At 34.2% G+C, this 23,812-nt stretch overlaps 3 protein-coding genes and 1 pseudogene across 7 annotated transcripts; 2 read left to right on the top strand and 2 right to left on the bottom strand.

Moving 5' to 3' along the window:
* Nucleotides 1-1,635: 1,635 nt before the first annotated feature.
* LOC133681743 (uncharacterized) lies at nt 1,636-8,414 on the bottom strand. 4 transcript variants are annotated; one of them, XM_062104865.1, is made up of 13 exons: nt 8,044-8,411; nt 7,825-7,962; nt 7,594-7,675; nt 7,362-7,438; nt 6,422-6,528; nt 5,144-5,264; nt 4,187-4,303; nt 3,987-4,078; nt 3,649-3,715; nt 3,473-3,551; nt 3,290-3,393; nt 2,327-2,470; nt 1,636-1,879 (listed from the first exon to the last, which is right to left on the bottom strand). In XM_062104865.1, the coding sequence occupies exons 1-13, from the start codon at nt 8,239-8,241 to the stop codon at nt 1,739-1,741; spliced, it is 1,467 nt and encodes a 488-aa protein (XP_061960849.1). In that variant the 5' UTR covers nt 8,242-8,411; the 3' UTR covers nt 1,636-1,738. The 4 variants fall into 4 exon arrangements, with proteins under 4 accessions (XP_061960849.1, XP_061960850.1, XP_061960851.1 ...); XM_062104866.1 differs by having other exon boundaries at nt 3,290-3,381; nt 8,044-8,410; XM_062104867.1 differs by lacking the exons at nt 1,636-1,879; nt 2,327-2,470 and adding an exon at nt 2,499-2,815 and having other exon boundaries at nt 8,044-8,414.
* A 2,004-nt stretch (nt 8,415-10,418) lies between these two features.
* Nucleotides 10,419-11,223, top strand: LOC133682975 (endoglucanase 25-like; annotated as a pseudogene).
* Nucleotides 11,224-11,294: 71 nt separating this feature from the next.
* Nucleotides 11,295-14,860, bottom strand: LOC133681731 (uncharacterized). 2 transcript variants are annotated; one of them, XM_062104849.1, is made up of 9 exons: nt 14,591-14,860; nt 14,376-14,506; nt 14,206-14,291; nt 14,021-14,115; nt 13,348-13,444; nt 12,576-12,690; nt 12,240-12,394; nt 11,893-12,018; nt 11,295-11,743 (listed from the first exon to the last, which is right to left on the bottom strand). In XM_062104849.1, the coding sequence occupies exons 1-9, from the start codon at nt 14,770-14,772 to the stop codon at nt 11,510-11,512; spliced, it is 1,221 nt and encodes a 406-aa protein (XP_061960833.1). In that variant the 5' UTR covers nt 14,773-14,860; the 3' UTR covers nt 11,295-11,509. The 2 variants fall into 2 exon arrangements, with proteins under 2 accessions (XP_061960833.1, XP_061960834.1); XM_062104850.1 differs by having other exon boundaries at nt 12,240-12,319.
* A 3,201-nt stretch (nt 14,861-18,061) lies between these two features.
* LOC133681566 (importin subunit alpha-like) lies at nt 18,062-23,476 on the top strand. The gene is made up of 10 exons (XM_062104648.1): nt 18,062-18,447; nt 18,633-18,821; nt 18,969-19,100; nt 19,219-19,404; nt 19,506-19,669; nt 19,772-19,850; nt 21,246-21,374; nt 21,789-21,916; nt 22,012-22,391; nt 22,984-23,476. Exons 1-9 carry the CDS (start codon nt 18,226-18,228, stop codon nt 22,388-22,390), a joined length of 1,608 nt encoding a protein of 535 aa, XP_061960632.1. The 5' UTR covers nt 18,062-18,225; the 3' UTR covers nt 22,391; nt 22,984-23,476.
* Nucleotides 23,477-23,812: the final 336 nt, after the last annotated feature.

Here is a 23,812-nt window from a genome sequence, read left to right as displayed (position 1 = left end):
GCAGCACTGAGGCCTCTGCGAATGGCTGTGAATTGATCGCTTGTGCTAGGTCAACTTTACACATACTATAGTTTCGTCTCCGGCCAGTTAATTAGTGCATTTCTGTCATATCCCACCTAAAAAAACCTTTGCGGCTTGAGATGATATCCTAAGATTTCATCCCTGATTCAATTAATCCGAATCCATGAATGATTATCAGATTATAATCTTTTCTCTTGTTGGACAAACCAGAAACCCAGATTATGGATTTTTCTTCTTTAGTCAAATCAGATCAGTGACAGACCAAAGAAATTGCAGACGACGTATGTGCAACGTTACTTTTACATGTTAGGTGGGGGCAATGCCTACTGCCTGCCTGAAGGTTGCATAAGGGGACATGTGTCTTGGCATCTATCTAAGAACCAAACTCCGTAATTCATGTGATTTGTGTCCATATATAAGCACAGGAAGTTCAAGCCAGGGCCTCGTCCTTTTCTTTTGCGTCCGTCTAAAAGTGGATGAGGATTGGAAACAGTGCATGCGCAGGTGAGACCGTAACAAGACAGGACATAGTTTTCGTGAGCTTGGCTTATCTAGGAGGGTTCAATTCAAAGGCATGCACCATCATCTGTACAGACACCATGTGATGTGAATTGCGTAGGTTTTCCTACCAGTCCCACCACAATAATTCTGCTGTGTCATTTACCTTCGGAAACCAAATTGACGTTGTATATGCACACAGCGAGCAACTCCGAATAACAATTTTTTTTACTTCCAATTGAAGCGCAGCAAACCAGCTAAACATAAATTTTCCTTTGATTATCTACATCTTCTTTTTCTAGTGAATGGATCTCTATATATATATTATGCATTATCATGCATATGGTCTTAGTTGATTAGTATTCAATAAAATTAATCCGCTAATTAATTGCCATGTATCTTTTATAGTTGAAAACTAAACAGGAGGCTTATGCTACGTTTGAGTCCGGGCTAAATTTTTTTAACATAAAAGATTAATGCTAAGGTGTCGCAAGAATTTTTAAAAAAACAAAGAAAAATCCAAGACTTGAATTATTTACGAGATTAAGTTTAATATGCTGGATTAATTTAATAACATGAATAAAATAAACACAATGATAATGAATAAAACTACAAACAAAATTGAAAGTGATCAATTCAAAAAATAAATGTTTTTCAATATCATAAAAATATATCATCCAAATATTTTTTTTAAATATCTCCGTGATTTTATTTGATAATAAAATAAAAATTAAACGAAAATATAAAAAAAAATGAGTAGTTTAAAAAAGTTAAATGTTGAAAAATAAAATAAAATAAAAAAATAATATAATTTTAAAAAGATAAGAAGAACTCAACCCGAACGCACCAAACTAGCATGTAAAATTCACAATCTAAAACAAGGACAAACCAAAATACCAAACAGAACTGTGCAAAAAAAAAGTTGGATTTAGACTACGCCTCGTGCACCAAAGCTCACTTAGTTACCTAACACCAGTAATGGATGGCTAATCACATATATAACACGAAGGAAGGCTCGGAGATGTCTGCCAGATGCTCGGATCAAATCCCACCGTCATGGGGTTCTAAGGATCGAGCGAAAGATTGCTAGGCGTATCACTGAACAAAAAGACGATGTTGAGGGAATAACAATGCTGCTGGTTACACGGATTAAATTGTATTTTATTCACAAGGTAGAATTTACAGTCTTGCACAGGGAAAAGCAGCATCTACAATACTTTCACAGTCTCACATATATGCCTTTCAAGTGTAGGAAACCAGCCACAAGGCCCCAGAATCCAATCTCCACAATTACAAAAACAAGGGTGCCCCACTTCTTTGAATGGAGCATGACTTGGAACAGCGATTCTGTATCATCAACCTGCAAGTCATATTTACTTGAAAGTCAGTCTATAAACTGTATTAAGCATCAAATCATTCAGGCCATAGACTATTGGTTCAGTAAGCCATACACCTTTATAAAAGTAACTTCGGCATGTTCTAATTTCCTTCAAGGACATACAAAGTCATATATATACATATATCCAGATAGTGAACGTGTATTAGCCATTAGATTGAAGAAAATTAATGGTTGAAAAATTGTGATAATAACAGTTTTAAGCATGTAAGCTGGTTCATCCTCTATCTGTGAGTGCGTGTGTGAGTGTGCCTCTGCGTGCGGGTTCACCAGCCGAGTTAGCACAGAAACTTGCACTAATAATCAGAAAGCGAGCCATTACACGAACAAATATTTATTTTGGGGAGGGATTCGGTGGAGAAGGAATAACACAGAACAGGGCTGGCAGCCAAATAGAAAACAGAGTCTTACCAAGTTGTTTTCTGGTGAACCCCAATAGAAACCTTGAATGGCTGCTGGGAAAAGGTCACAGGCAGCCAGCGCATAAATGATGAGTGCATTCATTCCCATCCACTGAAGTATCATCGTGGGCTTTCTAAAATGCTTGACATCAACCTGCATAAAATTGTTTGAATTGAAACAATTCTTTCACGCCATTCTCCTTTTAGTTTTCAATAACCTCTCAATTGCATACAATACACATCCCCCGAGCAGGGTCAAAATAGGAAAAGAAAAGGATGGGGATAACAAAACGAATAGGACTGAGAGTTGTAAAGTTCCAACATCTCCATGGCATGAAAAGCACGCCGTGTCATAAGAAAAGATTAAAACTCTGATATTGTCAACCACCCAAAAATGATCCAAGATTTAGCCAATCCCCTATAGCTGGCATGGAAATTCGCTACATCCTCATAAAGCTATTTCTTCCCCGATCTTAAAAGCCAAGATAATTCCAAAGCTCTACATGAGAATCAAATTTACCAAGTTCCATGAATTTGAGGATAGGAAGATGCCTAGAAATTATAACAAGAAAAATCAAGCTCTCTTGATCTACTTATGTTCCCTGTTGGTGGTGAGTTGATAAAAAGCCATGTCCATGTATCCAAAAAGAGTATTAAGAACACAGATAAAACTACACTAAAACTGAGTCAAAGCTTTCAGTCCATAGACATGACATGTCAAGAAGAAACTGCCTGTTTCTATTATCATAATTTCCTTGACTTTAACCCAATTAAATTATATGAATAGCTCAGGCTACGTGATTTGAGTCAATAAGATCTCCTCTTTTAACAAATGAAAGCAAGTAAATTGTATATCAATTTAATATCATGAGTTTTGCTGAACAACCAGAAAACCACCCAATGCAATGATAAAAGTCTTTTATTCATTATTTATCTGTATGTTTATTAGGTAGTACTCAAATGATAAACTTACTATATAAAAGATGATTGTTAAAGCCAAGCCTGATGCTCCAGCTGTAATGCACATATAGCTCAATGTATATAATGGTTTACAAAGAGGAACGCCTGAAATATTCACTAACATTATTTAGTGGAAACAGAGAGGATCCTGGAAGAAATCATTAGTGTTTAAAACAGTTAAAAATAGGAAATCTACCCAGAAGCTCAAAAACATATCCAGTAATTAGCATGATGAAAGAACACACAGACCACAAACACAGCCTTTGCATGTGGCCCTGCAGCAAAGAAGCAAGATAAACACAGATTGGTGTAAAAGACACGTAGTAAAGAACAAAAGGTAAACATCCATAAAAGCACTACAATGTGTCATACCTTGAAATGAACAAGGATATGACCAAACTGCAATCCAAGAAAACATGTAATAGCAGCCATCAAAGAACTGAAAAGGGTTGTAAACAAAAGAAATCAACACTATTCATCGTGGTTTCCTATGGTTAACAAGGTTGTTAAACAAAATAAATCGACATGATTAAAAAATTGGCAGAAAAAAAGTCAATGATATGCTGACATGTTAACAGATTTATCACCATTCTTTTGTACAGTGAAGCATTTGAAGGCGGTACTTGGCTTTAATGAGTGTTATTATAATGGAGCAATAATCTGTGATAATTCATAAATATGAGCAAGAGAAAGCGCTGCAGTTATCTGACCTCAAGATGCCCTCTGGGTCAAATGGAGCAAGGCACCACCCAGGTGAATTTGGTGGCAGAGGTCCATAGTCAGGAGAATTAACACTACAATGCTGTGAAACAATTAATGTCAAGATCCTTTCGGCCAAATGATTATGTGGAGAATTGAAGCCCTGATGAAGGAAAGAAAGCAATTGTTACTTGTTAGGGAGCAACATCACCTTTGTTCTTCTATACACAGGATGTTGATATAGATGATGTTCACCAAGAAAAAATCGGTCAATCAGACCAACTGCATTACAAGGAGGTTCAAGACTGCCCCTCACTCCACAATTCACCTATGAAACATGATACGGAGGTTTGAATCAGTTCCATAAACGAGAGGGAGAATAATAGAATTAAAGCTTGACATTAGCAAGAATTCCGTTAGAAAAAAATGGTAATAGCATGAAAGGGAAATAATTATTGCCATAGCATGTTACTTCACATTGATAAAACCATAAATACATTCTGATGAAAGAAAATCAGGTTTTAACTTGCATCTTTTGAAAATAGAGTTCAGTTCAATAGTCACCTGGTTATTAAACTTAACCATAAAGAAAGGGCAGTCAACTGAACACACCAGCTTAGCTGTCATGTCTAGTTTGACAGTTCTTCCTGATAACTTTCTTCATTGATTGCAGTTCAATATATTTAAAAGTTGTGACAGTGTTCAATAGATTCATGGGACTTGGTTTCATTTGGAGCAAAAAGCTGAAAGTAAAGAAGAGATGAAAGACCGTCACACTGATAACCAGAAATCAAATAAGACATCCATTATATATTTCAAGAAAATGGGTTCTCAACTATTTGATTGCTGTCTGGATTCCCTTGGAAAGAGAATCTTAAATGATATGTCAAAAAAAATATATGCAAACAGCGATGGAGAAAAAGGACATTGTTTGAGAAGAAAGTGGTTGTTAAATCAACAGAAATTAAACTTCCAGTGAAAAATGGCCCAGTAACAAAGTTTACCGAGCAAAGCCTAATCCCAGAAACAATAAAAACTAATCATTATGCGACAGATTGAAAAAAGAAAAATATCATGTCATCTCCTTTGCTGATATAACCAAACTTTTACTGGATAGTGCCGCGTTACATGGTAGATGAACTGCTAAAAAATGAACAACTCAACTCACAATTTTAGTACCGAATTCATATCCAAACAGATTTGTGCTTGGAACTTCGAATTGCCAGTCTGGAACATAAAGGCCATACAGCAAGCACATGTAAAATGTGCAAAATAAGAAAGCAACCATCCTGCAAAACAAAACAAAAAAAAAATTGAACACTCGCAGAAAATTAGAAGCGATGTACAAGACCTTTATCATCAAAATCATTAAAGTAACGATCTTTTTAACTAAATTTACTTTGCCACTGATATGTATAAAACTATCTTATCTAGCATTCAGATTATGGTTGGACAATAAGCTAAACCTTGAATTTAGGTATAATGATGCAAAAATGGAATTAAAATTCTTATAAAATCATGTTATTCTTGAAAACAACAGCATGATTATATTATAAAAAATCACAGAAGAAAATGCTCCTCTGATCCAGAAAGATCATGCCAGCATGGTATTGATGTAAAAAGGGAGAAAATTGGCAGTCTGATGCAGACAGAAAGACTTGTAAAAGGAATCTTGAACTTTTGGTCTAAATTTGACTTGAGCCCTATTAGGACTTCATATTTCCTCAACTGCTGGTTCAGAGTATTCGGAACAATTAAATAAAAGTTAAGACACTTAGTAATTTCAGATTCACCGGAAATAGGCAGTCTTGAGCACGCAAACTTATCCAAGGTCTACTGGTGCTAATGAGTGCTTGAACTTATTGTTGTTTAAATGAACAAACCAAGAAAAAGAGGCCAAGTGACTTGAACCAGAGGCATCAAGTCCCATTGCTTCTCATCTCTGCTAAGATCTAAGCTATTTTAAAAGGGGGTAATGCCTTATTCACTGATCTCTACAATTCTCTCTACCATAACCAGCTTGTGGCAGTAAGATGTCTATCTGCATTCAAATTTTCCTGTCTAGGAAGAGATGGGTAATCTATAAGCTTTATTTTAGATCAAGGGATGGTAATATAAGGAATTGTAGCACTATTATGTTCTTTCTTGTTCTCTTACCTAGATGTGATCGCTTATGAAAACCTAAAGAAGATTAACTGTATTTTACCTTTCTCCCTTATCTTTTCCTTTCTCTATCACTCAAACCGTTGCAAGATTCCTGCGCCTGTCACAGACCTCCATCTTTTCAATCCCAGTGCACAATTACTAAATGAGTTCTACCACATAAAATACTAAAATATTTATTATTTTTTCCCAATCAAGCTTGCCCTTGTTGTGTCAAAAGTCTTCTTGCACAAGAACAGCACGAGTATAGAAAATGGTATAGATCCTAGAAAGGGGAACCAACCATTGGATGTAGTATTTCTTCACAAAAGCCATAGGTGAGTCGACCGTGATACTGTCCACAAGCCAGATCTCTGACATTGCAGCAAAGAGATATCCAATGGATATCCTCTACAATTAACAAAAGGATGTCAAAGTTTAGTGACTGTATTGGAATATGAAGTCTGCAACAGTATACCAGTTATGAATTTGTCAACCATTACAAAAAGAAATTTTATTGAGGTGAAACAAGTGAGTCTTACAGGCTTCACAATCATATGATGAAATTCTTAGAAGTTACATAATACATGTCAAAGAATCATCCCAACCCAATAGCTTAAGGTATTGGGTTGAATTGATTTTTGAACATGGTATCAGAGCCTTGATGACCAAGTAGTTACAAGTTTGAATCTCACCATCCTCATTTGTTTAATAAAAAATTAAACACAAAGTAATATGGGCATGTGCAAGTTTCAAGCTCAAAGTGTTTTCACTTGACGGGGTGTGTTAGAGAATAATATAAATCATATCTTGAGACCCTCACCTAATAGCTTAAGCTATTGGGTTGAATTGGTTCTTTAACAATGCAGAACCAGCTATAACAGTCTATGATGGATGAAGTTCTATAAAATCAAAGTTCTCCTATTCATGCATGTTGAGCCGCTAATTCACGAACTCAAAAATCAGTAAGGTTTCCTTTAATCAATCCATCTTAATTTCTAATTCCAGTAGCCAATTCCACTGCAAATTTTGTGGATCTGAACATCTAACATGCCATATATGAATGGTGCTTGCATGCATGTTGGTATACAAGCATGTGCTGGCATAGCTATTCTAGGTAAACTGTGACATAATGCCAACATGTCGGTAGGGTCCAACGGAAGAATGTATGGTAGATGCCATGCAATAGAAGTTTGATAAAAAAAAAGTATTGCCTGATATCAATGCTTATTCAGGAAAACTACCTGTAGCACGCCCATCCAACGTATCTTGCCCACATCAACCCCGTATGTTAAATCGTGGCGTCCATGGAAATACCCACCTATGCAAATTTCCAAGAAGATATACACTATCAGTTCCTATTATCGAAACTACAAACTGGTTATCCACAATGCACGTGAAATATTCAAATGCCTATCAAATAGCAAACTGAAAATGCTAATTTCAGGAATTTAAGGAACGGGCATGGTAACATACCTTGCAACAATAATCCCAAAAGAAATAGTTTGATAGTCCTCAGTATGACTTTCTTTGTGGCCATTGGTTTGCTAGATACTTTCTGCTTGGTGACACAAATTACTCACGACTCAAAGATATAAAATAACTTATTTCTAAAAAAACAAATTGTTATGAAGTATACAGAACTACAACAAAGGAATGAAAGAGCAGAAAAGAAGCAAGGCAACAGTTGAAGAGACTTTTTGTTACCTTAAAAACTAAACTGATAGAGACACCAACAACAAAGAGGAAAAAAGGCATCACAAAATCGGCAAGCGTCACACCAAACCACGGAGAGTGATTAATACAAGGAAAAGCTCCACCAGCATCATCAACTAAAATCATGAGCTGTCGAACAACTTAATCATCAAATATATACAAATGAAACAAAAATTGTTAAAATGGAAATGAGAAATTGAGCTTAATTACAGCGACGGTAAGGCCACGGAAAACGTCGAGAGAAAGGAGACGTTGAGTTGGTGGTGGCGATGCGTTGGATGATGAGGTTGAAGGCGTGTTGGTGATCTCTTCTTCTTCTTCATTGGAAAGCGAACGGGGATTGTGTAGAAGGGGTTCTCGTTGTCGTTCATCTAATTGTGTTGTCGTAACTGCGATCATACTAGACATTAATTCTTCCCTTTCTGCTGTTGTTTTTTGTTTTTGCGTGTTCGATCGGTTCCAGTCGAATCACTTGAAGAGCTGCTGCTGTTGACCGCTGGAATTTAACAATTCGACTGGAGTGTGTTATAAAATGACCTGACACGTGTCAGACAGCAGGAAATGCTTGCCCTGAATAACCAGGGGGCAACTTAAGTGACAGCAAAAACCTGAAAATTATATAAGCCAGCTAGGAAATGCTTCGTGGTCTATCGATTTTTTTTTCCGTAAAAAAATGGGCAGGTATTTTCAATATATATTTTTTTTAATAGTAAAAAAAAATTATTTGTTAATTTAAAATTTAATATATATATATATATATATATATTTGGATTTCTTATTAGGATTATTTTATATTTTTTTTAGAAATTTTTATTTAGCAGGTTATAAATCTTGATTGTTTTAAAATTTTAATATTTATAATTAAATTTTTTTCCGCACTTACTTTTGAATAATTTGTAAATGTCACATTCCTTCCTCCTTCAACTCTCTCTCTCTCTCTCTCTCTCTCTCTCTCTCTCTCTCTCTCTATATATATATATATATATATATATATATATATATATATATAGATTTTTTGTCCCATTTTCTTCAGCTTTTCACATTATATCGGGTAAAATAATTTATTAATATTTTATTTTTTAAAATTTATTAAAATAATAAAAAAACAAATCTTAAAAATTAAAAAGTTGAATGAGAATGAAATTAAAAAAATTTTAATTTTGTAAAGAATTTCAAATAAAATAAATAATAATCAAAATAATAAAGATCAAATATAACAGATAAAAAAATAAAAAGATGATGAAATTAAAATAATAATAATAATAATAATTTCATAAATTATTTCAAATAAAATAAGTAACAATAAAAAAAATAGGGACCAAATTTGATAGATAAAAAATTTTAATTAAAAAAATGATAAGAAAAAAGCAAATAAAAATCATAAAATTAAGGACCAAAGTTAATATAAAAATCAAATTTTAAAGGATAAAATTGAAAAAAAAGATTCAAAATAAAATATATAGCAATCAAAAGTTTGAGGATCAAATTTGATATATTAAGCAAATAATATAACATTTCTAAAATTTTTACAACTTTTGAAAAGTGTTTTCCGCTCAAAATAAAAGAAAAACACTTTCCTGAAAATCAAACTAAATTTTTCTTTGACTGAAAAGTGTTTTCCATTGACTAGATTGTCTAATAACAAATAAACACAAAAAAATTTAAAAAGTGATTTTCAGAGAATCAATTTTCGTAAAAACAAACGGGGGCTTTGTTTCACATCATTAACTCTCTAATTAAAACCTCTCAATCTTATAAACATGCTCAATTGTTTTATGACAATTTTTGCCATAACATCTATCATTTTTTAGACAACATCTTCTCATAATTATAAATGCAAGTTGTAATTAGAAAAATAATATTCTAATATTTTTTACATGAATATATTAAAAAACACAAGAATAATATTTCAATAATATATAGTTTACGAGTTGCCATGGAAAATTCTTTGACAGTATCATTAAACTTAATTCAGTCTGGCGGGTCAAGCTGGAGACCCCTACACATCTCTTTATTTATCTCAAGTTTTAAATTAAATCATGTGAAAGTTAACTCAATTAATTTGATGATTCCAAACACGACTCAATCAATCTGGTCAAAACCCAGTTCACTTTTAAAAAAATTTCAAGTCGTCATTGTTTTATTTTTTTAAAATATTAAAACAATAATATTCTGATCAAGATAAGTCTTCAAGATACCATTGTATTAGATGTTTAAAAAAATATTAAAAAGACTATTTTTTATCAATGCAGGTTAATCTACCATTATTGCAACTCAGTTCATGAATCTAATTAAGTTTGATAACTTTATTTTTTTTTTCAAACTATTTTTTATTTAATTATATGATAATAAAAAAAAACATATACACTAGAGCCACCTAAATAAATTTTTAAAAAATATTCACGATGAGGTATACAAAAATAGCGTTGGCTAATATTTTTTAAAAAATGTTATAATCTTATTCAAAACAAAGTAAGAATTAAATGTATTTAATAAACAAATATATTTATGATTAATTTAATGATTTTATATTAAAATTGATGGAAAATATAAAAACCAATACATAAAGACCAAAAAAAGATCAAATGCTTGGGCTTGGTTGGATTCGACCCGAGGACATTTACAATTCCTATCTAACCTGGTTAAATAATGACAACAAGCTTCCTTGGAGATCCGAATCGGGGGGGGTTGGGAGGTATTTAGTTGGGACAACGAGCTTGCTGGTGCCCAGTTGCTTCCGAGCCGAGTGAGAATTTTCTTGGACTTCGGTTATCCACATGAAGAGATGCTGAGCACATTTCAAAGGCACGTAGAAAACATAATGTGCTCGTACTCACCAGTTTTCCAAACCTTCAATAGAACAAAGGGAAGGTTGATTAAATTAAACCGTGGAAGACCACGGCCTCTTCAACAAATGGAGAAAGCGGCTTTCATGGCTACGAAATACAACGAGTCTCTCGAAGGTAAAATGCCGCCAGGATGGCATTGCAGATCTAAATTTCACTCAAATGAAGCTTTGTGAAATCTTGCAAGGAGTCAGATTGATTACATCCTAAGCAAAACCCCTTATAGCATGAGCTATCTTGTAGGCTTTGTGATCATTTCTCATAGAGGCTCTTCAATTCCAAAAAACACGGTCAAGTATGGATGCAAAGGACGGAAATGAAGGGACAGTCCTGATTCCTAAACCAAATCCAAATACTATTGTTGGAGCCATGGTTGCTGTCCCCTGATAACTGGAATGGTTTCCAGGATGTCCGCTCCAATAATTATACGGAGCCAGCCATTGCAGGAAATGCAGGTTTGGCAGCTGCACTGGTGGCCTTGTCTGGTGGAAGCACTTCCAAGCTTGACAGGAACACCACATTCTATGCAACCCATCCATTGTAAACATATGATATGGACCCCCAACACCAGCACCTTGGACACAATGATCAGATTGCTTCTGAACACATCTCTCAAGCACGAAAAAAAAAGTAACTATGATAAGATGAATTTTTTTCAATTGTCTGATAAGATGACAGACAGTGAGTCTTCACCATTTGAAAGAATACTTCCCCATACCAACACTTTCGTAGGACTTCGATTAGTTAAAATATAAAATTAGCCTGATCGTCATTCACAATAGGTCCACAAAAGTTACATTGCCTCCCGGTAACTTTAGATCCATGGAACATCATGCATTCTTCCCACCAATGACACCCCCCATAGCATCTGAAAGCTCAGCAAGTTTTTGTGCTGCAGCAGCCAATGTAGCACTGCTTTTACAAAAAGCAAACCTGATGTATCTCTCCTGGTAACTGCAACCTACCCGAGATAATTTCTCTGTAGACAAAGTTGTGTGAAAAAATCCACAACCTGGTACTGCCACCACCCCTGCTTGTTTTATTAATTCCTTGACATATTCTACCTGAAACAATCCAAATGGAAGATTAACACTTCATAGGATAACAGATGGGAGAACACCACTTACAAATATTTGCTCATGTGAGGCCTACGAGTAATGGACACTCACAAAGAACTTACTAAAAAGAAAGAGCGAGTGAAGAGTGCACTTACATCAGAAAGCAAGTAATTTTCAGGAAGTTCTGCAAATAAAAAGACTGCACCCCGAGGCTTAAACTTAATCTGAAAACCAATTCCTGCAATCAAGTGAACAATGTAGTCTCTTTTTGATTCGTATTCCTGTGCGTCAAAAGATATGTTTTGTCAGCATAAATTACAATAAATAGAAAAATCCATATGCTAACATTCTTGTACTGAAAACTTAGCGGTTGCGGGAACCACTTTCATGAAACCAGGTGTAACAGAAGCTTGTAAGGGACCACTCTTTGGATTTATTCAAACAGATATTGTGGCACTCATTTCACCAGAACCAAGTACAGTTAAAGCTTGTAAGTACCCACCCTTCTCAATTTTTCAAAGTATTCTGGGGGGCTTCTCAAAGCAGTCAAGGCAGCTTCTTGGAAAGGCGCTGGAGCAGAATCTGTAATTTTAATATGAATGTTTCTTATTGCAGAGGCAAAGAAAGCTGGAGCAATTGCCCAACCCACTCTCCATCCTAATAAACAGCATACAGAAGTAAGAGTGCAAATCTATGACATAATTGAACTTGATGTAGAGAGCACAGAGGACGATAAATAAAATGAGATGTTTTTAATCCTACACATATTAAAGAATTGGATATTCCAGCATGAACTAATTCTGAGGATAACTTAATTGAGTAGGATGGCAGCTTTGACCTGTGACACTGAAAGTTTTTGATAAGGAAGATGTAATGATAGTCCGCTCTTGCATTCCTGGAAGAGAGGCAAGGGACATATGCTTTATGTTGTCATATGTAATATGCTCATATACCTGCAGGAGACAAACAATCCTTCTGACATAGGAGGAACAATGCATTCTTGCTTCTAGTCGTTTTGACTAACACTAGCAGCAAAATACAATGATAATTTAAGAGAAAAACTTCTGAACTTTTCAAAACATGTTGAACGTCATATGCATAGTTAACATATGTCTTGAACATTTTTAGCTTCAAGCATAGTTAACATATGTCTTGAACATTTTTAGCTTCAAGAACCTTAACATCCTCAACAAATCAAAGCCTGTTCAAATGTCTACAAGGGTCAAGATGATAAATCATGCCGTAGCTTCATATATTAGCCAAAAGGCCCAAAACCACACCTGTTCAAACAAGTTCAAATCACTATTATAAACAAGGCAAAATAGTAACCTAAAAGGCAATGCTATCTCCTCCTTTTTGCATCAGTCTCATAATTACGGAAGGGGAAGAGATATGGAAAAAAAAAAGCATTGCCAGAGATACAAAACCTTTACATGTTTTATTACTTAAAGATTATGCAAGGGATCAAATCAACTGGGGGGAAGAACTGTGCAAATTGGGTTTTCACAGAGATGGTGAAGGAGCAGGAACTAGTAGCACCAATTAATGAATGACTATCCTATAGCCAATCAATTTAATTTTCCCAGGAATAAGCAAAAGGATTATCATACTTCATCTGTTATAGCCATGCAATCCCTTCTGCAGCAAGCTCCAGCAATAGTCTCAAGCTCATCTTTAGTGAAAACTTTGCCAGTTGGATTATGAGGGCTGTGCCACTTCATGTTAGTAAGTCTCTAAATCCGAAAGTATTGTAACTTGAAATAAATGGTGAACAAATTAAATAATCACACGTTTAACACGCTAAAATTTTGATTGAGTTTCTTTATAGCTAAATATCAATTGTGAGGTTATAACAATAGTTATGGACTCAAAGTGTGCTATTGATCAAGCAATTTCTTGGGTGATCTATCAAATAATCCAAGAGAACTTTTTTCCATCTGTGACTTTGCAAGCAATTAATGTGAGGTTTTTGGGCAGAGCATTTGCCTGGATTTCATTCAGTTAGGCCAATTGTTGTCCTGGCATTGTCTATCACTTTTCAATTTATATCTCTCTTGATTTCGCTCTTATTCTCATCATGGTAACAAACAACGCATTCAAATATGCAAGACAGACAACTTTTCAGACAGTAAGAAATTCTTTCGAGGAATAGTTTACGAGAATATGACCAACTTTTTTACTCAAAATCAATGAAAAGTTGCCAATTGAACCTCCATTTTGAAACAAATAGACCCTTTTAAAAAATAAAAAGACAATATTGTCCCCTTGATTGGAATTTCTAACCTGTTTAATATTACAGCTTTTGTTCTTGCAGTAAAAGAATTGATGAATCTGTCAGGATCCAATGTCCAATGAGGTGGTTCAAGTGCAACATACACCTGCGAATAATTTTCAATTATTCAAAACTCTTTAACCATGATAATACAGTTCAGAACCAATTTATTTTTTTAAAAAAAAAAAACACTTACAGGTATTCCCCCAGCCATCCTAATGCATCCCTCGTATGTTTCATATGAAGGGTCAAATAGCACAACCTCATCGCCCGGGTCTATTACTGTCCAAACAGAACAATAATTTAGTAAGCGAAACATCTGGATAAGTTACTACCATTTACAAAGAATTAGAGTGCACAACATACTAGCAAACACTGCGGCTGCAAATGCCTCGGTTTGTCCACAGCAAATAGCCATATCAGTCCGAGGATCAAAATCTAAACCATGCATTTCCTTCATAATATTCGCCAAGTGGTCACAAATTCCTTGCACATGCCTTAATTCACAAAACAGCTAGGCTCTCTCGGTTGATATTACCAAGAAATAAAAAAATCTTCCAGAAAATTGAAAAAGCAATCACCTGTACTGGTTGAAGTCAGAATTGATGGCGGAAATTGCAGCGTTTTTTAGGTGGGAAGGAGCAGGGAAGTCAGGGAATCCTTCTGCGAGGTTGATAGCGTTGCTTCTCTGAGCTAAATGCGAGAGTTCTTGAATTGGTGAAGGAGTAAAAGTCTTCGCCACTGAGGACAACTTCTGCTCCATTGCCTTGATTTTGTACCCCCTCTCTTATCTTCTCTTGTCTTCTGCTATTCTAGTTCTCCGATTTATCTTCTGTGCTCTCCCGGTTAAATGTAACGTAAGATTTTGGGGCTAGGCAACTGGCATGGGCTTAATTCAGGTCGAACGTGGGCCCATTTAAAATAGTTCGATCCAATCAGGATGCGCGTTCACCACTTCCACGGTTGCTCCTGGAGTTATCATAACTTGGTCATTGTTTTAGTTAGTCCTTGCGGTTTCAAAAGAATTTATGGTTAATCCTTGTAGTGTTAAATTTATTTGTAACCTACTTCGTTTCATCAATTTCTTTCATTCATGTTATGTTCTAGTTCATTTTTTTTTAATAGTGAAGAAAAAAGATAGGAAAATTAGGGAATTTTATTGAATTTAATAAGAAAAGGAAGGCATTTTGGAATAATCAATTACTAAAATAGGATGTGAATTGTTGGTCAAGGGACTAATTTATAATTTTTTATATTTTACGGGACAATTAAATTGATTTGTATAAACTAAGGGAGTGCGATACATTTTACTCCATCTCTTGAGAGTTTCCAGGTAGGGATAGTTTGAGTATCTTTGGCAACGCGTTGTCGTGTTTTTTGAAAAAACAAATTGAAATTAATTATATATATATATATATATATTAAATAGTTTTGATACACTATATTAAAAATAAATTTTAAAAATAAAAAATATTATTTTTACATATTTTAAAATAAAAAATATTTTAGAAAACAACCGTTATTACAATACTAAACAACCTCATATCACATGACAAGGCTAACACGAACCTAGGCTGTAAAATCTACAATTATCATTTTATTTTGCATTGTGTCTAACTAGAGTTCTTTGTTTATTTTTAGAAAATAATATAAATTATATATTGAGATTTTATTCAACAGCTTGAGCTACTGAGATAATTTTTTGACATAGTATCAGAGTTTTAATGACCAAACGATTGCGAGTTCGAATCTTACAATTCTTGTTTATTTAATAAAAATTAAGCACAATATAATATGAGTCTGGACAAGTTTCAAGTTTAAAGAACTTTCACTTTAAAAGGTGTGTTGGAAAATAATATAAATTATATATTAGAATTTCATCTAACAACTTAAACTATTAGGTTGAGAATTGAGATGGTTCTTTGATATTTACCAATATAATCACTCAACCTGTTATTTAAAAAAATATCATTAATGAAAATCACATAAAATTATATCCCAAAATAATAAAACATGAAATTAATAAATCTCATCCATGAATCACAAGAACAAAAATAAAATCTGAAATGCAAAACATAACATACAAATTTTTATGTGAATAAACATATTAGGTTATGACTGTTTGAAGTCTTTTTAATTTAGATTTAAGTGTTTGTTTGAAAGTGCAGTTAATACTATTTTTTAAAATATTTTTTACTTAAAATGTATTAAAATATATTTTTTAAAATATTTTTGATATTAATATATCAAAAAAAAATGATATAAAAAAATTTAATTTAAAGTATTTTTTTTCTTTGTTGAAACTCAATGCAAACGCAACTCCAAGTATTTTAACCACTGAATATAGATTGTCATTTCAACTATTAACTTTTCTTTTAAAAAATTAAATAAAATATTAGCATCTCATGATTCAGAGTCCAAAACAATTCCACATCTTTTTAAATGGTAATTATGATATTATTGTGTGGCAGATACACAACCGATTCTTTGATAAATAGGTTGCCATTGAGATGTTATATTTATTATCGAAGAGAACTTATCACTTAATCTATAACAATCAACAAAAAAATAAAATAAAAAATAAATCACGTGTATAACATGATTCAAATCTTACCATGATGTTCATATGTTTTGTATTTTTTTTATCGATTACGTGTAGCAAAACAATTTGATTTCATAATCTCCTATAATATTCAAAACGTAACAAAATCAGAAAAAAAATTAATTGTCGTGTCCATTGTAAGTAATATGATTGAATTTTAAAATCCTTGGTTTACCTTCCTTTTACATTTTATAAATTTATACTTTTTAAATTTATGAGATATTTAAATGACAGTGTAAGGATAAATCCAATTAAAATTAATAAAGATATTTTTAAGAGGTGTTTGAAGGCGTGATAACGATTGTTAATTATCGTGTTTAACGGGAATAATATGGTTGAATTCTAAAATCCTTGGTTTACCTTCCTTTTACATTTTATAAATTTATAATTTTTAAATTTATGAGATATTTAATTGATGATGTCAAGATAATTCCAATTAAAATTGACTAAGATATCCTTAAGGAATGTTTGAGAGTGTAGTAACGATTGTTTTTTAAAGTATTTTTTATTCAAAAATGTATCGAAATAATATTTTTTTTAAAAAAATTATTTTTGACACTAACACATCTAAACGATATAAAAATATTAAAAAAAAATATTTGAAATAAATAAAAAATTTAATTTAAAAAAAAACACTTCTTGAAACAAAAAAAACAAAAAAAAAACTTTAATATTCATTTATACAAACCCTTGTTCAACCCCAACTTTGACATGTGAGGCAAAAGGTTAATGCAAGATTTTTTAATTTAAAGTAATCATAATTATATCATTACCAATAAGAACAAGATTCCTCGACAGAAATTGAAACTTGTTAGGATGATCAATTAACCACCAAAAGTGTATTTGTTTTTACAATAAAAAAAATATGTTTTTGAATATTTTTATTTTTTTTGTTTTAATTTTATTTTTTCTATATATTTAGATTACTTTTACATATTTTTTTTTCTTATAATTTTTTAATAAATAATGGTTGGTCGTATAAATATAAAAATGTGAAATTTTAAAAGTATCGTCAAAAATATTTTCCAATTTATTTGTTTATTTGCTGCCAATTCTTAAAATTTTTTTTTTGAATAAAAATACACGACTTAAGCTATATTGGATTTATTTTTTATCTTTAACTATTTTGAAATTTAGTAACGAACACAATACTTAATTAAAATCCAATTTCCCTTTAAATGCATCTCTCTCCATCTCTATTGAAATATCATAGATTACTCCTACTGATTTAATTTGTCCACCCATTTTATTTTAATTTCATTTTCTTTTCACATACTATTTTTATCGTATACAAAATTAATAAAATATAATATTATTACAGGGGCAGAAAAGGAATAAAGATTGACGGCGGCGGAGGTCCGTTAGAGCTCCCTCTCCTTCAAATTCGAAAAAACCAATGGTGGTCTCGTTAATAAGAACAAAATCCAAGCCCTGTTTCCCAAGCGTCGGTAGTTGAAAAACCTCTATAATAGCACCACCCTTCTGGCTCCAAGTCCATTCAAATAGAAATCCCAAAACCCCCCCTCCACATTCCTCACTTTTACCACTCCTCTTCTTCCCTTCCCTTCGCTTCCCTCACTGTAACATCCACATTACAGTGCTAATCAAAACGACATGTCGTTGAGGCCGAACGCGAGAGTGGAGGTGAGGAGGAACAAGTACAAGGTGGCGGTGGATGCAGATGAAGGGAGGAGAAGAAGGGAAGACAACCTGGTGGAGATCCGAAAGAATAAGAGGGAAGAAAGCTTGCTTAAGAAGCGACGTGAGGGACTTCAGGCCCAGCAGCAACAGCAACAAGTTACCTCTTCTCTTAACATTTCCGCTTCTGATAAGCCGGTATTCTTTGTTTCTTTACTTTACCTTTTTTTCATTAATTTTTGTGGATAGTTAGGTTGAATTGCTCCCTGATTTAATAATTTGTTGGATCAATCCTGAATCATCATTTGTTACCGATAATTATTAAATAAAAAAAATATTTTTTTAATGGAGCTGATGGTTTTGTTAAATTAATCTGATGGCAGCTAGAAACTCTTCCAGCAATGATTGCTGGTGTTTGGTCAGATGACAAGAATATACAGTTTGAGGGAACAACTCATTTCCGAAAGCTGCTCTCAATAGAACGCAGTCCTCCCATCAATGAAGTTATACAATCAGGGGTTGTCCCCCGCTTCATCGAGTTTCTTGCAAGGGATGATTTTCCACAGCTTCAGGTTTGGATTCGTGCTAGATCTTTGTTGCTTTATGTTTTCGACAGGGCTTCATTATAGCTGCTGCTGTATCTATTATACCTGCCGGTTTAGTTTTTTTCTTTTCTTTTTAATTGTCGTGTTGTATATTTTTTTAATGTTATATTTTAGTTCGAGGCGGCTTGGGCGCTCACGAATATTGCTTCTGGGACATCAGAAAACACCAGGGTTGTAATTGACCATGGGGCAATCCCGATTTTTGTCAAACTTTTAAGTTCTCCAGCTGAAGATGTCAGGGAACAGGTAGATGTTATTATTATTTTATGTAATCTATTTTTCTTTCAAGTAATGTCAAGGGGCCATCGTAATTATTTCTTGATTGGTTCGATAATGGCAAACTTACATTTTGCTGGGATTATAGGCTGTTTGGGCATTAGGAAATGTTGCTGGTGACTCACCAAAATGCCGTGATCTAGTCCTTGGTCATGGGGCTTTGATGCCTTTGCTTGCACAATTCAATGAACATGCAAAGCTTTCTATGTTAAGAAATGCAACTTGGACATTATCGAACTTCTGCAGGGGCAAGCCCCAACCTTTGTTTGACCAGGTTTGACTTTCAAGATAGACTGTTTAAATGCAGTTCCAGTACTTTATTCCCCAATTTGTTAATTGCTGCTAGTGTATGTGCTGTTGAAATTCAATGAGCAGACAAAACCTGCTCTCCCAGCTCTTGAGCGTCTTATACATTCAAATGACAACGAAGTCCTCACAGATGCATGCTGGGCACTGTCATATCTCTCAGATGGATCCAATGAGAAAATCCAAGCTGTTATTGAGGCTGGGGTCTGCCCCCGTCTCGTTGAACTTTTACGGTGAGTTATAAACTCTGTTTGCTCTTCATATGTGTCAGATGATTCTTTTTCCTGGCATTTGCTTCTGAAAGTTGAAACGCTCTGTACATTTTCTGTTTTCAGTCATCAATCTCCAACAGTGCTCATCCCTGCGCTACGTGCAGTTGGAAATATTGTTACTGGAGATGACATGCAGACTCAGGTATTGGTTATACTTATACCTTTATTTTTCTAATTACCCCAAACCCCTCCTATTTATTTATCTTACTGCTTAATTTCTCTTCCCCTGGTTTTAGTCATGAGTTCATAACTGGCATGGTTTTGTTTATTTTAAAACCAATCACATACTCCTCCGACAGTTTTGTACTGATCTTGGAAGATGGAAATACTTGTACGTGCCTGCATTGCTCATTTTAGATGCACAGGTTGAAAATATAGATGGACATGCTTTTTTTTCTTTAATGCTTTAATATTCTAGAATATTTGGCATTTTCTATACAATTTCACAACTTATCATTACAACCTGGCATGCTGTTTTGCACTAATTCTGATAGCATGTAATGGGTTTGTTTCAGCTGTTGCTTATGGTTTTCTGGTTTTGAAATCAATACTTGTCACATTTTATAGTTTTCAAGTCAATACTTGTCATGTATTCATATTTGATGGCTATTGATAAGGATGGGTCTAAAGGTTCTATGGTGTCTACACCCACAACCACCCTCCTCCAGCTTTTGACTAGCCATTTAATAGATGAGATTCCAAACAGTACAGAGTAGGGTTTTTTTTTTCATTGACTTGAGTCTGAGTGAAACTTCCTGTACGTGAAGGTCTCAATTGGATGGAGACCAACTTGAGAGATTTGATAAAATTTCCAAATTTACAAAACATCAGATGGTTTCCTTCCCCAACAATGTGGACATGCTTCAGACAAACTTTAATTTTAGCTGTGAAGTGGAAGAATTAGTATAAACTCATGACTAGGAAAGATTATGAAATCAATCTTTTTTCTAATCTCTCGATTGAGTATGTAGTCTAATTCTTGTTAGGAGGTTATTTTATGGTGTTATGGAATTCATGTCTCGCTTTTGTTTTGAGATGTGTGCAGACATGCCTTAATTTTTTAGGAAGTGACTATTTGTTTCTGTTTTCTGAAAGAAACATGCTTGAACGAGTAGTGGTTTTTGGTTGAGATGAAGTCTGCATTTATGTCTTGGCAGAGCTAATGATCTTGCATGTTAACTAGGAAAAAAAAATTGGAACCCATTCAGAAATGAAATTCTAGAGATTTGAAAAGCTCAAAGGCGTGTAACATTCCCCAACTGCCTGCTTGCCAAATGGCACTATGAAATGAGACAACTCAAATAAACTTATCCAAAAATATCCCAGAGGAGAAAAAGGGCTCAATAATTTTTTTTTTTTGAGAATTACTTAGATGATATCATTTATAATTTTCAGCATACCTCGATTAATCATCTGATGATATCTACAGCGTGTCTTAGTGGTCTGATATGTTGCATGTATGACATGTTTGCATGACTTGAAAATATGTTGGCTTCTGAGCCAATGATGTAATGCTTTGTGTCATTCCTAATTTCAGTGTATGATAAACCATCAAGCTCTCCCATGTCTTTTGAACTTGCTGACAAATAATTACAAGAAAAGCATCAAGAAGGAAGCATGCTGGACAATTTCAAACGTCACAGCTGGAAATGCAAATCAGATACAGGTGAGCAAGACTACTCATTAAATATCATCAGTGGATCCCTGGTTTGGATGAAAATTAGTATGTCCTTAAATTTTGTCACAATGTCTGTAATCTTCTGATTATTTAAAGCTTAGATATTTTGTGGGATACAGGAATTTACAGAAAGTTTTTTGGAGCTATTTTGTTGTTTTCTAGCCCATCTGGTAAAATGGAGTTATTTGTCCCCCGTCTCAATTGCTTTAAAATTCTGAGTTGATGATGGTTTTATGTACCCTCAGTTTGTTTACATCCAATGATTGTTTTGAAGTGAGGATATCTTGAGGATGGCTACAGATAATCTACCAAAAAAAAGACTTTCAACTCTGTATTAGATGTTTTTATCGCCTATTTGTTGTAATGTTCATTGCATGAGACTTGCATTTGCAAATTGCGCAGGCTGTACTTGAAGCAGGTATTATTGGCCCTCTTGTCCAATTGCTTCAAAATGCTGAATTTGAGATCAAGAAAGAGGCTGCTTGGGCAATTTCAAATGCAACTTCTGGTGGAAGCCATGAACAAATCAAGTATGTTTTTTCTCTTTCATGACATTCTTCTCCATTAATTGGTTAATTTGATTTATGTGTAAGTTAAAAGATTCAATTCTATTTGCGCATTGTAGGTTTCTGGTGGACCAGGGGTGCATCAAGCCATTATGTGATCTTTTGATTTGTCCTGACCCAAGAATTGTCACGGTTTGCTTAGAAGGGCTAGAGAACATTCTAAAGGTTGGGGAAGCTAAAAAGAATTTGGGCAACACAGGAAATGCAAATCTGTATACCCAAATGATTGAAGATGTTGAGGGCTTAGAAAAGATTGAGAACCTTCAGAGTCATGACAACAATGAAATATATGAGAAAGCAGTGAAGATTCTTGAGACATATTGGGTGGAAGATGGTGATGACTTTGAGGCATTTCCTCCAGGTGATGCTTCCCAATCTGGATTTCAGTTTGGTGGGACCGAAGTTCCTGTTTCCTCTAATGGATTTAAATTCACTTAAGGTATGCAACTTCTCTCACCTAGTTCGTAAGTTCGAGGTACAATTTCTCTTTACAAGTGACAAAGGCACCTCCTGGACAGTTAACTTTCACACCGAGGCTGAGCAATTCCTGTTTAATAGGGATTGCTTGTTTGTGCTTGTTTTTCTATCGATATTCTTGCAAAGATCGAGGTCTGGCATTTCCCAATTAGTTGGCTGGGAATGTGTAAGTTTGTGGATATTAGTTCTGAATTTACCTGTCTTGTGCTCTCATTTGTTTAGTTTCTACACATGCGGGGGGATGCCTTCAACTTTTTACCCTGTGTTAACTGAACTAATAGAAGTCACATGTGAAACTACATACCTGTTTTGATATCCGATTGAAATGAAAAATCTATAGATAGTCTTGATATTTGCAGTTGATTGCTTCTCTATATTTCGTAAAACATCATCATAGAGAGTAAATTATCATTTTATAAAGCTCTACAATTTATTGTAACTTTACCGCGTTCTTCCAATTTTATTGTAGTCTTGGGATTATTTCCTTAATCACTTTTTTATACACACTAATTTATGGCAAAGGTTAATTTGTACTGTCACTTTTTCTGTGCCAGACATTTGCAGCACCTAAAGTTCATGGTGGAATGAAGCTGAGTGTCCAGGTTTAAATCAATGATTGTTATTTTTGGATAGGGAAGTCACATGCCATAGGATCGTTCTCTGGCTATGCGGTTCAAAAGATGCTCTGTTACAGAGATGCTTTATGTTTGTGAAGAGTCGAGAATTGCCATTGCTGGTGGAATCTACAGAAAGTTTCGAGTCTTTTTTTTACTTTTTCTCATTTTTATTTTGCTGGGCATTATTTTGTCATGCCTTGGATGAAGCTGCTCATCACAGCTTGCATCCGTCTGTCGGGTTTACAAGTTAGAGCGATGATTGGAAGGATACGCGTTGCTATATGTTCTTCTTCTTAAGGTCAGAACAGTTTGGAATCTAAGGATTGCCTTTCTATTAGAAAATGTTTCTATTTTCAGTTTTGAGGGGGCAATTTTTGTTGTCCGTGAAACAAAAACAAGAATTTATGATATAAAATTTACCATTATTGCATTCTGATTCGCGGCAAAACTTGATTTATCCTTCTGCATGGTTTTCTTTTCTCTGAAGAAAGATGATATCCCTTGCGCACTGTGCTCATTTTGCTTGTGCTTGTGGTCATTTTAACACACGCCAGTAGGCATGTGTTTAACATATGCACACAAGCGCATTTGAGAGAACCAGGAAGTACATTTTTCGAAATTAGCCTAATCCGCATGGCTGCTTAATTATTGACAGAATCCTTGCAAGAATCTAAAATGGCAAAGGCATGTGCGAAACCACTAAATGTGCAGGAAGAGCTTTGGTTGAATATGGATTACAAGCCACGTGTTAAGCTGAAAGCGACAT

The sequence above is a fragment of the Populus nigra genome, chromosome 2, assembly GCF_951802175.1.
Source record: "Populus nigra chromosome 2, ddPopNigr1.1, whole genome shotgun sequence".
Taxonomy (NCBI): Eukaryota; Viridiplantae; Streptophyta; class Magnoliopsida; order Malpighiales; family Salicaceae; genus Populus; species Populus nigra.
Note: the sequence above shows the minus strand (reverse complement) of the source record. Positions and strands in the feature narration are given on the sequence as shown.